Genomic DNA, 15,466 nt, shown 5'->3' with positions numbered 1-15,466 from the left:
AGCGGTGGGCGGGTTCTCTTATGCAAATAAGGGGAGGGTCCTTCTGGAGACCACCTGCCGGGGGTAGGGCGTCTGTTTTAGGGTTGGAGGGCTTTTGTGTTGGGGATCCGGACTATCTATTATTGTTACTTGTTTATTATCGTTATGTATTATCACTACTTATTTTTTAGAAGATACCCCCCCATATCAATCTGGTGGGGCCTAGCCTGGGGGCTGTGACTCTCCAACCCCGCCATCCCGCATTCCTCATCATCCTTTTATCTTCATCACGCCCCAGTCCTCATCATCCTCATCCCACCCTTCCCATCATTCCCCCACCCCTATCCCCAGTTACAGCAAGGGAGAGGGAGATGCATCTATTTAAAAAAAAAATTTTGGCCTCCACCAGCCAGAGGCTGTCTGGCACCTCCCCACCCTGCAGACAGGGGACAGTGCTGTTGGGGGAGGGCAGGGATCTCAGAGGGGTCAGCATGAGGAGATTTGGCCCTTGGTTCATTCGTAGTTCATTCAACCTGCCACCCATTGCTCTACATGCATCCCACACATGTCCTTGGAATGCACCAGGTCTTTCCAGCAGAGTGGAGGGAGAAAAAGGGGATAAGGGCACCCAAGCTAGCCTGGGTATTTCAGAGTGCAGCAGTAACAGGAATCATCAAGGCAATGGCAAACCCCTGAACAAGGGCAACTCTGACCCTTACTGGCACCAGTAAAAGGCCACCACAGCCACTGAGACAGGCCAGGGTTTAATTTTGCTGAAGCCACCAAGCCACAGCAGTTGCTTTCTCTTTGTCCCTTGGCTCCTCTCCATCACCTTGTTCGTCTCTATCCCTTGGTTCCTCTCCATTCCCTGATTCCTCTCCATTCCCTAGTTGCCTCTGTCCATTCATTGCTCCCCATGGTTCTCACCATCACTCTCCTCTTCAGGAAGAGCCAACTCCATGCTCAGGTCTGGGATAAGGATAATCATGTGCAGAGGTGGACTTTCGTGTGAATAAGCCTAATTGGAATACAGACAGATGGCCTCTGCTGTGGATGAGGAAGGACACCAGACCTCCAGACTCCAACTCAGCTGGGAGAGACACCCAGAAGTATGCCAGGAGCCTTGGATAAAGGGTAGACATTTGCTTCCCACCCTGTGAGACTTTGAGGCAGAACAAAAGGCCTGGCAGCAGCGATGCTACCCCAGCTGGGCAACCCCTGTGCCAGGAGTGTGGCAGAACCTGGCAAATCAATCCACCCAGACCTTCTTCTTCCTCTCTGTGGGAAGAAGGCAACTGCTGTCTCCATCCCAGTGCACAAAGACAAGGCCATGCCCAGCAGAGTGGATAAATTTGTGTCAATTGCCTGACTTGGGCTCGCTCCAGTGGGTGACCCTTGGGATAAGGACATTGGAGTACGGGGAGGGCCTGGCAGCTTGTGTCCTGAACTCCTCCAGTTTGGACAAAGCAGAGTGACATCCCCACATGTTGTTAGTGTGACCTCACTAGGGTAAGGGCTAACCCAGAAGGTGGGAAAACTTGTTGGCTCTCATCCCCTCAGTTGTGCGGAGGGACAGCTGAGGGAGGAGTCAAGGGTGTGTTTCCCACTACCTAATATTTGCTCAATAAGCCTTTTCCAGCCTTTCCAGCCATGGCTTTCCACCAGCAAAGTTCTCTCCCATACCACAAGACACAGACTTGTGTCTTCCTTTGACACCAAGGTGTCCAGAAGGGCAGACCATGCACCAGCTTCCACCCTACAAGCCAGAGGGGTTTGGATTGGAAAGGACCTTAGAGACCATCTCATTCTGTGATGTTGCAGAGGTGTGGGATGACTTAGTGGATGGCCTGAAGCATCCCTCTCAGCCCCTTGATCAGCATCCCTCCAGCCTCCTCACCCTGGAGCAAAGCAAGAGAGCCCATCACTGTGCTGGCCATAGTGGGAGGAGGAGCCAGGAGACCCCTCCTAGCTTCTTCCCTGAGGGTCTTGGGAGGGTCTGAACTGCACCCCAAAAGCAGGGTGAACAGCTGATGGCGAAGAACAAGTAATGATATTGCTTTTCTCAGTGCAGATTCAGCACATGGAATAGTGCCACTACACCCGGGCCACTGCATCTCTGCCCAAACCATGAAGGCACCACCAGAAGCTTAGGAGTACAGCCCCCACACCATTGCTCACCTCAGGATCTGGAAAATCTTTTGCATATTCAGCTTGGAGATGAGGGACCTCATCAGGATGTAGAGCACATGGAGGAGGTTGACTATACCCCAGAAGCAGGGGGCTGAAGCTGGGCTGTGGACCTCAAATGAGATCCCATCCCGTAATGCTCCTCCCCAAGGAACATCCCCAGGAGAGAGGGGTACAAGGGGCGCTGATGCCGTATGGCTCCGCCCAGGATGGGAGGAACAACTGTCCCGGGTGCCTGTGATGGGCCACAGGTAGCCAGCAGCCTCCACAGCCCAATGTCACACATTCCTATGCCTGGAATGGGAGCAACAGAGGAGGTCCCAGTCCCGTCTGGAAGGGCACCGGAGAAGGTCCTGGTCCTTCACAAGGGGAACGCCAGAGGACATCCCCATTGTTGCCGGAATAGGCATCGGGGGAAATCCTGGTCGTTTCCAAGGGTACACCAGAGGAAATCTGAAATCCCAGTTCTTCCCGAAGGGAGAACCTTTCCGCTGAGCCGGGCTCTTCTTCCTCTGTCCTGGAGACGGCAGCAGCGAGTCGCGGCCGCGGAGCCCGTACCACTCCGGCTCCACCCCACGTCGTCCCCTGCGGGTTTTGGGACGTGCGTGGAGCCTCTGTCCCACCGTGGGACAAAGCCCCGATGCTGTGGGAGAGGGGAGACACGGGCTGACAGGAACAAGCGAGTTGGCTACCACGACGTAGGATGGTCTCCACGGGGGTGGGGAGGGAGCAGGAATAGCTTTCTCTGATTCCGCAGCATCTCTGGGAGTCCCAACCAAGGGCGTGCTGAGGCCCTACACAGGTTGGTTTGCAGGATGAGCCCTCCTGTGCATACATGCACACGTGTGTAAGTGCACACAGGCATGTATGCATGCACACACCACATTCATATGTGTGCATGTATTTTAAGTGTGCACAGACCGGTGTCAGTGCCTGTAGGCATATTGTAAGTATATGTGGGCATGGGTGTAAATGCATGCATGCGTGTGAGCGTGCCCGGACACGTATCAGCATGTGAACACACATGTGTGAGTGCAGATAGCTGTGTGTAACTGAACACAGTCATGTATGCATATCTGCCCGTGTGAACGTGCACGTGTCACTGTTTGTAAACACGTGTGTAAGTGCACACAGGTGTGTGCAAATGCACGGTCATGCGTGTGTACATGCACACACACGTGAATATGCTCATACCACACGTGTCAGTGGGTGTATGTGAGTACACATGTGCGTGTGCACACCCACGCCCAGCGGCCAGAAGCTCCCTCCGTGCGTGAGCGCGCCTGGCCAAGGTCACGCGTGTGCGCGCAGCATCTGTGTCAGCGGCTGGCGCGGAGCCGGGCCGGGGGGCCCGGCCTTGGCCGGGGCAGCAGCGGGAGGAGGAGGAGGAGGAGGAGGAGGAGGAGGAGGAGGAGGAGGAGGAGGAGGGAAGCGCGGCTCAGACAGCGCGGCGCCAGCAAACACCTGCAAACAGCTCCGGGCACACAATGGCAAATACAGGTGGGAACCGCCGCCTCAGTCAGCGCAGCGATTGCATCAGACTGCGGCGCTTGCCAAGAGGCGAACGAGCCGGATCCCGGGCCACCGGCACCGCAGCGGGGCCGCGCTCGACCTTCACCACTCCTCCTCCCCGGGATTAGTTTATCCCCTCTTCACCCCCTTTTCTGCACCCCTGCAGTGTAGCTGGGGTGGTAAAAGTAACGCCGGACTTACTCCGCCAGGAGCATTTTTCTCGTTCCAGCTGTTCTCCCTGAGGTAAATCTCGGCCCCTGTGGCTATTTTTAGCTGCGTGTTTTTCCCGTTTTCTTTACTTATTTTTTTTAAATCAGGGTTTTCCAGGAAAGCATCGGCATCCCACAACAGCCAAGGTAAATCTGCTGCATGGGGTAAATCTTCTCCCCGAGGTAAATCCCATCTGCCCCACGGGGTAAATCATCTCATCAGCCCCCTGAGGTAAATTCCAGTCCCAGCAGTTATTTTAGTTATTTTAGTTGTGGAGGGTTTCCTCTTTTTTTTTTTTTTTTTTTTTTTTTTTTTTTTTTTTTGTTTAACAGGGGTTTCAAAGAAAGCACTGGCAACTGACGACCCAGTCCAGGGAGCCAGTGAGGTCTGAACAAGGCTTGTGCCAGAGTCTGGGAATGTCGGGGTGGCTGCTCTGGGCAAGACGCCGGGATCCATCCACCACGGGGGAGGAGGTAGCGGCCCTGGGAGGCTTCTTGGGAACTAGAGCCGAAGCTACAGCCTACCGAACCCCGACAACCCCTGGCCTCGGGAATCCCCTGCCCTGATCCCTGAGAGGGGACAGGGTCACGGTTCACCTCCACTCCCCGGGGGCTGGAGTCCCGCTCCACCTCCCCAGTGTCCTTTCCATCCAAAAAGCCCCAGCAGGACTGGTTTTTCCCACCCCATCAGTGCCTAGCCCCACTTCTCCAAGTAACTCCAGTCCCAAAGTAGGCTCATTAGTGCTCCCACGAGTCCAGGATTTCCACCACCATTATCTCTGATGAGGGACCCATTAGGACCTGGGACGGAGTGCTCACACTGCAAGAAGCTCCACCTTCCAGGTACCGAGACTCATCCCTGTCCCCTGGCTAATGCCTAGGATGCTTTTCCCACCCATCCCACTTAATTCCCTTTGGCACTTCAGCACTGGCACAGCTGGAGGACCATGACACCGGGGTGAATGTGGGGACACTCACCCCTAACCCACCTCTTGCTTTTTCCTTCAGAGCCAAAAGCCAATGGAGATGGAAAAACTTTATTTTTAGCTGTGACCATAACAGCAGTTCTGTTTCCAGATGCAGTGGTTTCTGGATGGACACCTTCACCTGCCTCTCACCGTGCCGGACAGCCCGTGTCACTGCATCCTACCCCACCCAGAGGTGCCAGAGGATACCCTGCCCTGGGCACATCAAGCTGGGGGGAGGGAGGAAAGTTCCCAGGGGCTGGTGATCCAGTTGTACCGGGTGGTGCTTTTTGGAAGCTCCACGTGCTGCTTTTCTCTGTGGAAATGCCCATGGACAAGATGCATTTGGCAGGTGCTAGCTGCACCCCAAGCTCCTGTTCTCTGTCATTGGGATAGAGGCTGAAGTGTGTGTGGGTGAAGCTTTGTATCACTCTGTGCTCCGAGACCCTTGTGTCTTCTCCCTCCTCCTGTTCCCATTATGCAGCCTTTAACCCAGCACCCCTGGATGCTGCAGCACCCTAGGGACACCCCAATGCCACGGGGCAGAACCCTCATCATGCCTGGCTAAGCCCATGGCAGCAAAACCAGAGCCAAGCACAGGGAATAAAGATGATGGTGCTACAGGTGGGGGTGAAGTCAATTTAACTTCATCCTAGGCAGGCCAGCACCTTCCCCAGGGAGCATGATCTGGGCTCCACAGCTGAGCCAGCCCGGGGTCACATCTGTTCTGCACCTAGGCCAAAGGGAAACCGCAGCATTACCCAAGGGAAGGGAAAAGCATTTTTGCTCCCAACACCTCTTCCCTGCAGTGTTGACTCCAAGGAGATCAGGCCAAGCAGGGACTGCTCTCTCAATACTACCTGGGGCAGCAAAAGCAGTCCAGAAACTCCTCTACCCCTATGGAGTATATCCTGGCGGAGCAGCTCAAATCCAGCATCAGGGCACCTATCAGCTCATTTCCACATGGCTAAAAGTGGAAAAAAGTGTGTTTTTCCCTCCTTCCCAGGGCTCCAGCTACACCTCTAGATGGTCCCCGGGGCTCAGCATCTCGTCTTCACTCCTTCCGTATCAGATGAGCACAGCAGCACACAAAATAGCTGGCAGCTCAGGGTTAATTCCTCCCATACCTGAGCTGACATTTCTATTACACAATTAAGGAGATTCCTGCAGTAACCCTAGAAGTTCCCATCGAAGTCTGGGAGGCTCCCACTGCCCAGGGGGTTTTCCCACTCAGAGGTGCACCCCAGCTCCCTCCATCCCAGCGATGAAGGATAAAAACCAATCAAAATTATATTGACTTTTATTATGCAAAAATGGTAACTTTTATAAAAAGTTTATAAAGCAAGTACAAGGCATGTTCGCAGAAAATCACCTTCCTGCACAAAAGGTACAAAAAGTTATACTCTAGTATAGAGCTCCACAATACACGAGGCCACAGCCCCAGAGTTTAGTTCATAATCGAAGATGTTTGTCCCCCCTCCACAAAGCCCCCTAATTCCCACCCCGCCATCTCATTAAACACCTTTAAAAAAAAGGACTCGCTGCTATAATCCAAAAATATACAGACAACCTGCGCTTCATCATCAGTCTATCATTAAAAATATCTCTCATGTGAATTCGGGTCCCAAGCTGGGATGCTGAGCTCCGTGGGTGGGATGCTGGCAGTGGAAGGCTAGGGGGGTCGGAACCAGCCGCTCCCCACTCGCGGTGCCTGGGCCCGGGGCAGGCGATGCGGGGGCCGGTAGGTCGCAGACAGCCTGGCGCCACGGAGGAAGCTGCTATTTACCTCCGGCTGATAACGAACCAGGAACCGACACTCGCTGCCCTGTTTGCTAATTGGCACCGGGAGGTGAGAGAACAGAGGGGGGAGGGAAGAGAAAAAAATAATAGTGGTAATTAGTGTGGTGGTAAGTGGAGTTGGATTGGAAATTTGGGAAGAGAGGTTGGGAGCCAGGAAACTAAGTTCTTCGGGGACTGTATCTAGCTCCCGCCTGGAGGTGCTGGGGGTGGGCTGGTGCTGGCTGGGACTGGGGTTCAGGTAAGAGAAAGGGGGAGCACCGGTCTGCGTTATTTGGATCAGTATCGATGGTGGGTCGGGGAGGTCGACTGAGGTGCGGGTGGGAAAAAACTGGGGTGCGATGGGAAATTAGGGAGAGGGGAGCATAGGTTGCTGGGGGTCGGTCCCCGGGGGATTTTGATACTGGAGGGCAGGAGGGGGCCCCGAGATGCCACCTGGGGTGTGGGCATATGGGGAGGACTGGGCTGTGGATGGTGGTGGCGGTGGTAATTGGGGGCGACACTCACCTGGTGGAAGTAGCGTTAGTGACACAAACTTCTCTCGTCTTTGGTGCGGAGTTCTGAGGCGAGTTCAGCCGCCTGCGGAGAGAAAGAACAGGGCTTAAATTCACCCCGGCGGCTGGTGGTCCCCAGTCCTCCCCATTCCCCACCGTGACAGGACCCACCAACACACTCGGGGACCCAGCAGCACCCCTGCCCCGACTTGTTATCACCTCCAACCTAACACATCCTCTCTCCCCCAATCGAGATACCGAGCTCCCAATCCGAAGAGACCCTTACCTTAAGGGAAAGTAGGGTGGCCTCGGAGGAGGGATCGCGGCCCTTGGACACCTCCTCCAGTACGATCTGGAGGTCGAAGATGTAGTCTATGACGTGCTGCAGGATCTCCACCTGGCTCACCTTGGTGCCTTGAGGGATGCCCGGCACCAGCTCCCGCAATTTGGAATAGCAGTCGTTCATATCGTAGAGCAAGTTCATGGGCTCTTCCAAGGCCGGGCTCTTGTTGTGGCTGCCCCGGGCGATGGCCAAACTCTGCTCCGAGAGGCAGCAAACGGCCTCGTAGCAGCTCCGGACGGAGCGCACCGGACTGATGGCTTTCATGGTGGGCTCAGAGCAGGTCTGGAGATGCAGGACGGGGGGATGCCTAGGAGCCTCAGGGGCTGTCGCGGCAGCGGGGGTTTTGCTGGGACCTCTGAGCACCAGACCGCCAAAGAGGGCAGCTCTGAGAGCTTTAACTCGCACCCTCCGGACCCCAAACTTCCGTACTTCGCTAGAAGATCGGGGAGAGTTTGGGAACGAGGGGGAAGCACACGCACCGCCTTTATCTAGGCAGCGCCACTTGACCGCGCCCACTATATGCAAATTATGAACAACACAACCCCCTTTTATGTAAAATAACCATTAATCTCTTCCCTTTTATGTAAACGAAGCCCTAAACCCCGCCTCCGAGTGTCAATGAAGCATCAAACTCCGCCCCTACACGTAAATGAAGTCTTAAACCCGTCTTAAGCCCCCACTACCTCACTCCTCCCCCGTCCCCAGCCCCCCAGATTGACCCTTGATGGCCAGGGTGGCCCGACGGGGGATGACAGGACCACGAAAGTCCTCCTCCCCATTGGCCAGACCCCCCCCAGACGTCTTGGGGATTATCCCCCCCATACCCCTTCAACACCCTAGCACCCCCTAACTGTCCCACTCCCCTTCCCAGTGAATTCCCCCTATTTTTACACAGGGCGATGGGGTTTCCCACCTCCCAAACGCCCTGTTTCAAGGAAATTAGTGCCGCCCTTTTCCTCGATCCGCTTCTCATCTGACCTCCAGACTTTCTGGCGTCAGGAATTATCTTGTGACCAGCAGAAAAAAATTAATTGCGGTAAAACTGAGGTTACGATGGAGAAACCAGATTTAGGTCAGTGCCTGTGAGAGGCCTGGAAGGTTTTTTATTTTGGAGGTGGGAGAGGAGATTTATAGGCAAAGGGGTTATCCCAGCAGAAGTGATTGGCTTGGTGGGGGGGAGCAAGATATGAAGGAAACTACCCTTCTGAACCATCGCTGCCTTAAAACTTACAGAATCAGAGAATGTCCATAGAAAAAGCCCAAAGCTGGAATGATCTGAGGTCCCAGGTGAATGTCACCGCAGCAGGTGGCACATGGAGGGGTCCTGCAGTAGCAGCAGCCCTGCAACACCCAGATAGTGAATCTGGATGAGCCCAAGGGGAAATCCTCTCTCTTCCCCAAATATTGACCTTGGTGGGATTTAGTTATGGGGGGTGTTGTGGGGGCTTGGTTATGAAAGTGCAGGAAGGGAATGTTACAGCCAAGAACATTGGAGGGAGGCAGTCTGGGACCCTGCTCGGCTCAGGGGTCCCAGCTAATGAGGGGGGCAGGGGGTGAGGGTACAGGCACCTGGACCAAATTACTCCTGCCCACGGTAGTGATTTATTCTAGATCTGCCCAAATCCCAGTTTGGTAATGCTGGGGTTAATGTCCACCCCCCACAAAGGGGTCTGGGGACTGCAGGCTGGAGGGCACCCCTCCTCCCCACATCTCCCCCAAGCCATGAGCTGCTCAACAAAAAAAAACTTGAAAGCGGCATCCAACGCTCTTTGTGGTTGGATTATTTTTGTACTTTTTATTTTTCTCTCCCCTCCCCCCCCCCCGCCCCCCCCAACTCGTTATGAATTTCCTGGGAAATCACCTCTGTGTAAAGGATAGCAGCTTGAGAAGACATAATTACCACCCTCAGTAACCTGTTTTGGGGCAAGAGCAAACAACCAACACCCCCCCCCCCCAAAAAAAAAAAAAAAAAAAAAGAACAAAATAAAGTTATAAAATAATTAAAAAGAATTAAATATATTTTAAAAATACATGGTAAATGTAAAACTTAATGGAATTAACACCGAGTTTTAAAATGTTTACAAAACATTTAGAAACTCTTTTCAGACCACCACCTGAATCCTTCTTATGACTTCCCCTCAATACAAAACAGCAGTGTACAGCCTCTGCTTATTCCCATACACCCCCTCTCATTTCCCAAGGGATGGCGGGGGGCGGGGGGGGCGCTGAAAGGCTTCAGAGGGACGGGGAGGGGAAGCTTTTGTTTGCAGGGGGGTTTTGTTGGCGGCGGTTCCCAGCGGCCCTGCCTGGGCGGCGGACCCGCTGCCTTTGCCCAGCTGTGGCCCGGGCCCTCCAGCTGTGTTGATCTAACTCCCGGCCCCAGACAGCCTGGCGCCAGCGCTGCGCGCGTCATGCATTCACACAGGGATGCGTGGCCAAGGCAACCTCCCCCCGCACCGCCACCGCCACGGCCACGCTGCCGCCCTTCTCCAAGGGGATTCATTGCAATCCCGGGATACCCCGAGCGTGTGCGAGGCTGGGAGCGCGAGAATGTTTCTATCTGACCACCCCGAGTTTGTGTCCCAGACCCACAGCCCCAGGATGGGTCACTTCGCTTTTGACCGGGGTTCGCTTCCAGGCTGCCGTTGCAGTGGTAACTCCGCGTTTGGGGTGTCCTCATGCAGCGGCTGTGGGGGGAGCAGATTTCTTGGCGTGGAGGAGAGAAAATGGGGGAGGAAGGGAGTGGGAATGCTCTGGAGCATGATGATTTCATGGTGAAAGGGCCCACACTGGCTGTTTTGTTAAAATGAAAAGTAAAAGAAGGAGCAGAAGAAGCAGGAGCTGGGATTATCCGCCTCAGCAAGCACCCCAAAATGATACCAAGTCCCCTGAGGGAGGGGTGACCATGTAGCTCACTACAGTTCAGCCATTGCTCCCCACCACCTTTCGCCTTTTCCTGGATCGTTAATCCCAGGGGATTTGCCCATGCTGCAAATACCTGCAGAGCTCCTCGAAACTTGGGGGTGGCCTCAGAGGTGGCTGCTTTCCCCTGCCCCAAAATAATCTACCCCTTGGGTTGATTTTTTTTTCCCCCTGAAATAAGTCGGTACAGGTGGCAGGATGTGAGGGATGTAATATGGAGTGGAAATGGCCAGATTTGGCCTGGCTGCTGCAGGGCAGGAAGGGTGAGCATGGGGGTTCCTGTGTCCTGGGGGAACACCACTAGCATTTTGTGAGGAATTTCTTGAGTTTTGGAAGCTGGAAGCTGTCTGGAAACCGCTGGCTGCGGGGCAGGGATTTGATGGGAGAGGAGAGGAACAGAGATGTGGCAGGGTGCCCAAGGCAGCTACAAAGGGAAGGGCTCTTGCCCAGGGGTCATCTGGATTCACTTTCAGATGGGGCTGAGGTATAAATCCCATTTACCAGAGATCTTCAGAGACCTTCAAGATCCTTCAGGAGCAAGGGAAGCTAAGGGACCTGGCTGGCTTGCTCTGGCTCAGCACAACATGGGAAAAAGAGCTCAGAGATTAATTTATTAATTTTTTGAGACGCTTCAAGGCAACCCTCCCAGCCTGGGCACCCACATGGCACAGCACAGCAGTGATCCAAGGGAGTTTTGGTGCTGGAGAAGAAATCTAGATGGAAACTCAAGGGAAAAAAAGGATTCTGGATTCTTAAAAGGGCTCTGAGATCTCTTTCCCACCTTACCTCGAAGACTATGGGGAGGCAGTCCAGTGGCATTTGGTGATCCTGATGAACACTTTGTGGCAGCTCTCTTGACACTTCAATTCTTGCTGGGGTCGAATGCTCCTGGATGGACAGTGGGTCCAAGATGGGCAAGGACAGGCATTGTGGCCCTGTTCCGGCCATTGGTCACGCAGAGAATGTGCTGAAAGGTCCCCATGCAGTTTGGCAAACCCTCCCTGGAGTCCCCGTAGCCACAGTGACACCCCTATATTGAGCTATGATGTCCTAGATTTGGGGTGTTTCAGGATCAATGGGGATAATAAATTGGAGCTGGGAGGGATGGAGGGATGGAGGGATGTCAGAGTCCACAGCTCATGCAGAAAGGAGCCTGGCCCTAGCCACCTGCCACTCTGTGCCTCAGTTTACCCCCCTCACCCACCACAGGGACCTTCTGCCAGAGCCAGACAATGCCAGAGGCTCCACAATGGGCTATGAATGATGAGCAGACAAATGGCAGAGAATTAGGGGTGGGGGAAAGGAGTGGCACCTACACCCAAAAAACAGCAGTGAGGTGCCCCACCCCCCGCAAGCCATGTCGCCAGGAGACCTGATCCATCCCTGGGGAATGTGTGGCTGTTTGTGCAGGGGATTAGCCCCAGGAGCCTCCCCTTAGCCTGAGCCCAACCTAGCCTGGAGGCAGCACCCAGGACAGTCCCTGCTGGTGACCACTGGGGACCAAGTAAACACCATGAGGCATTACCTTGTTCCAGAGTACTCAGGGGAGGGAGAGGAACACTCTCATCCCTCTGGAAGGGAACCAGGAACCGTGACATGAACTGTGGCCAAGTTGCTCAGTCACTGTTCATGCCTCAGTTTCCCCTCTCACCCAAAGCCCAGTCAAGAGCAGAGCCGTGTCTCCACCACCCTCTGAACCAGAGGGAACCACATATTCCCATGAGGAGTCAGAGCTGCTTCTTCAGGGCAAACACTGGACACCTCTATTCCCTGCAGAGGAGAGGCTGGGACGTTTGGAACATCCCCGGCTAGTACCCAGAGTGGGGAGAGACAGTGGGGCTGGGCCCAGGAGGTGTTGGGCAGGCAGCAGTGCCTGTTCCCAGCACCGGGATTCCCCACAGCTGCTTCCTGCTGCCCTATCTCACGGGTGCATCTGGGGAGTCGGGAGCAGTGCTTCCACTACCACTGCTTCCTGTGCCGACCCCACTGCCCTGGCCACTGTTCTCACCACCTCCCCCCACGGCTGGACAGACCCCTCTCTTCCCCTCCCCACCCCTGACACAGTAGCAGCCCCTCTGAGTCCCATCTGCACCCAGAGGGGACTTTTCCCTCCCGGGACCCTTTTGGAGTCCCCCCAGTGTCACCCTAATGAGCATCATACTCCTACATTACCCTAAAGGGCCTAAGACTGGTCAGCTCATGCCATGCGACCCCCATAACCCAGGCTCTGGTGAGGGTGTCCCCAGCAGGGTAGGTGCTGGGGTGCTGCTGTACCACTACTGGAGGTACAATTGGTGCTCAGCCCACCCCCTTCCTCTGCTCCCTTCTCCCTCCAGTTTTGATTCCTCCCTTCCCAAATTGCGTCCCAGCAAGAGTCCTCCGAGGAGGATGGGGCTGGGGGCGCAAAGGCTGCGAGTGTGAGCAACCCTGGCTGCTGCGGATGCTCACTCAGAGGAGCCCGGGCCCACTGCCACCACCAGGGTGACAGTGAAGCAACTCCCACAATATTCTCGCGGGGCTGGGGTGTGGCAGCAGGGCGGCAGTGGGCACCCAAACCTGGCACCGTCTGCCACAGCCTCGCACCAAACATGAGATGGTCCAAAGAGGGGAAATAGGCATGGAGAAGAGGAGCCCAGCCTGTATTATGTGGGGGTCCCAGGAGGAGTTCTGCTGCTCCCTGCAGACCCTGCTCTCAAATCCCTCCCTTTCTCAGCACCCCAAATTCCTCCCCCCAGGTCCTGCTGTGCTGCAGGATGTGGCTTTGCCAGGCTGCCCTTATTACACTCAGAGACTGTTACAACTCATCACACCCCCCACCCTGCATTGCCCAGCCCTAAATCACACCAACCCCAGCAACCCTCCTCCAGAAAACCTGATACACATCCCCAAAACCCTTAAACCTCCCAGATCCTCTCCAAAACCCAACACAAGCCCCTGGCCAAGCCATCCATCCCCACTACCCCCAGAAAGCCACATCAGCCAGCATCACACAGAAGAGTCCCTCCATGGGAAAACATGGTGGGGGGAGAGATGTTTTATCTTGGCCTCCATCTGCCCCTAATAAGGCAGATTTATTTTTAGTGGAGGTGAAAGCCGGAGCCACCAGCTCAAGAGCTTTTTCCACTCACATCTGCATTTGTACAATTTGGGTTTCCTGTTGTGGTTTCGGTGCTTTTCAAACCTGCCCGAATTGTTATTTTCTTTGCTCGGCAAAGAGCCCCACAGATCGCTCCCTCTGTATCCTCAGTGTATATATCTTGCCAGCATCCCCTGCCCAGCCTCCCCTCTCTAACCTCTCCATTCATCTGGCCCCTGACATGCTGATATCTTGGAATAGGATCCAAACCTCCCCATGGGGCTGTGATGCTGGTGAAAGTTTGGACTGGACCAAATCATTCCTGTCCTGGATTGTGCCTTTCCAGCCCCAGTGTGTAATGACAAGCCACTCTTCAGACCCTGGGTAGGGAAACTGAGGCAGGGATGGTGTCAGTGCTGTAGATTGTGGATACAGACCCCCCAGCTTGTCCACCTCCAGGGGCCCTTGGGTTGTGTGGCCATGCTGGGTTTAAGCAGGAGTGGGAAGCAAAGCACGACGGATTGGGGCTGGGGGGGAGCGGGGGCGGGGGATGAGGGTTGTGCTCTCCCTCTGCTTGGAACCCACCCCATAGGAATGAGCCCAACTCATCCCAGGTGCACCAGGGAATTAGGTAGGTCAAGCTTGGCACAGGCGCTGGGGGAAGACACCTGGATGTCCCCCACAACTTCCTCTGACATACAGTTTCCATCCACCCGGAGCAGATGCCACGTGCGGGGCAGTGGCAGGTGGGGCTCTTTCATCTCCTCTCCTCAAGCCACATCCCTGCAGGAAAGGGAGGACATGGGGGTGTCAGTGCTCCTCCAGACACACTGAAGCTGTGGCCACACAATCCAGGGACTCCTGGGAAGTGGTCAGACTGGGGGTCCCCATTCCCCAACCCCAGTGCTGAGACTTTCCCTGCCTCAGTTTCCTCACTCAGAGGGAAAAGGCAGCTTCTACCCCTCTTGTTGCCAGAATCCAGGTCTGGAATGCTGTGGTCCAGCCCCAATATCCACTGTTTTCTCTACCCTTTCCCCCCTCTCCTTATCCCATCCCCTGACTCCAGCAACTGGGGAGAGTGGTGCAGGCATCCTGGGGAACAGTTCACAAAGCCTTGCATCTGGGCACACCCATCCCAGTCATTCCCTGCCATGAAACCCACTGTGGTTGCCCTGTCTAGCACAATTCCTTGGGATGACAAGGATGTTGGGGTGCAAGGCTGAAGGCAAGGGTCCCTTGTCCCCTGTCCCCAGCTCCCTCTACAGAGCCAGCTGTCACACCAGCTGTGGGGCCAGGTGCTGGAAGCCAACTTGCACTCACTACTTTTAGTTAATTTTTTCTCTCTGTTCACCCAGGGAACTTTACTTTCTACAAAAATGTCCCAGCGTGTCCCCACTGTGGGGCTGGGGACAAGTCCCATGCTGGGCTCGGCCCCTGTGATACGGAGACGTGATGGCACCTTCTCTGGCCCCATCCGTGCTGGAGTTGGGGGAACATCCAGCAGGGATGCGAGAGCTCGAGATCAAGGAATGTAGCGCCTCTGGATGCACCTGTAGGTATGTATGTAAGCCATACGGCCCCGTGCACGTACGTAGGTGTGTGCAGGTGACCTGCATGTCCCTGAGCACCCCTACGCTCGCCACTTCCGTACCCCTGTGCCACCCCACCCGGACGGGCATGTACTATGTTTGCTGTGCGCACGGACGTACCGTATGTACAGCACGTACCGTAAGTACCGTAAAGGGCACGCATCTCTGCGCCGCTGTACCCCGCCGGCGGGAGCCTCTGCGGCTCAGCACTGCCACCTGGTGGGAGAACGCGGAACTACAGCCGGCTCCTGACGGCGCCCACGGACGGACGGACAGATGGACACGCAAACGCATGGAGACAGACACATGGACCTGGCCCCCAGGGGCATAGCTCTGCGCCCCCCCTCTACCGACTACGGCCCCACGAGTCTGCCCCCACAATAACCAGCAACC

The 15,466-nt window shown here is 55.2% G+C and overlaps 2 protein-coding genes across 4 annotated transcripts; one reads left to right on the top strand and one right to left on the bottom strand.

Annotated features, from left to right (window-relative positions):
* The first annotated feature begins 3,287 nt into the window (after window positions 1-3,287).
* LOC110472900 (uncharacterized) lies at window positions 3,288-6,426 on the top strand. 3 transcript variants are annotated; one of them, XR_014949887.1, is made up of 4 exons: window positions 3,288-3,921; window positions 3,996-4,034; window positions 4,221-4,361; window positions 4,965-6,426. XR_014949887.1 is itself a non-coding variant. In XM_085559464.1 (3 exons), exons 1-3 carry the CDS (start codon window positions 3,392-3,394, stop codon window positions 4,246-4,248), a joined length of 597 nt encoding a protein of 198 aa, XP_085415590.1. In that variant the 5' UTR covers window positions 3,288-3,391; the 3' UTR covers window positions 4,249-5,475. The 3 variants fall into 3 exon arrangements, 1 of the variants encoding a protein (XP_085415590.1); XR_014949886.1 differs by having other exon boundaries at window positions 4,221-4,730; XM_085559464.1 differs by having other exon boundaries at window positions 4,221-5,475.
* Window positions 6,135-7,946, bottom strand: ID3 (inhibitor of DNA binding 3). The gene is made up of 3 exons (XM_021534899.4): window positions 7,430-7,946; window positions 7,157-7,228; window positions 6,135-6,684 (listed from the first exon to the last, which is right to left on the bottom strand). The coding sequence occupies exons 1-2, from the start codon at window positions 7,748-7,750 to the stop codon at window positions 7,172-7,174; spliced, it is 378 nt and encodes a 125-aa protein (XP_021390574.1). The 5' UTR covers window positions 7,751-7,946; the 3' UTR covers window positions 6,135-6,684; window positions 7,157-7,171.
* Between the last annotated feature and the right edge of the window lie 7,520 nt (window positions 7,947-15,466).

Source organism: Lonchura striata, chromosome 23, assembly GCF_050655825.1.
Source record: "Lonchura striata isolate lonStrDom1 chromosome 23, ASM5065582v1, whole genome shotgun sequence".
NCBI classification, from domain to species: Eukaryota; Metazoa; Chordata; class Aves; order Passeriformes; family Estrildidae; genus Lonchura; species Lonchura striata.
Note: the sequence above shows the minus strand (reverse complement) of the source record. Positions and strands in the feature narration are given on the sequence as shown.

Coding starts and splice junctions, on each gene's coding strand:
- LOC110472900 (XM_085559464.1), top strand. CDS start 3,392: ATGTGCGTGTGCACACCCACGCCCAGCGGCCAGAAGCTCCCTCCGTGC. Junction 3,922..3,995: donor TTCCAGCTGTTCTCCCTGAG/GTAAATCTCGGC, acceptor TTTTTAAATCAG/GGTTTTCCAGGAAAGCATCG. Junction 4,035..4,220: donor GGCATCCCACAACAGCCAAG/GTAAATCTGCTG, acceptor TTTGTTTAACAG/GGGTTTCAAAGAAAGCACTG.
- ID3 (XM_021534899.4), bottom strand. CDS start 7,750: ATGAAAGCCATCAGTCCGGTGCGCTCCGTCCGGAGCTGCTACGAGGCC. Junction 7,229..7,429: donor CCACCCTACTTTCCCTTAAG/GTAAGGGTCTCT, acceptor TTCTCTCCGCAG/GCGGCTGAACTCGCCTCAGA.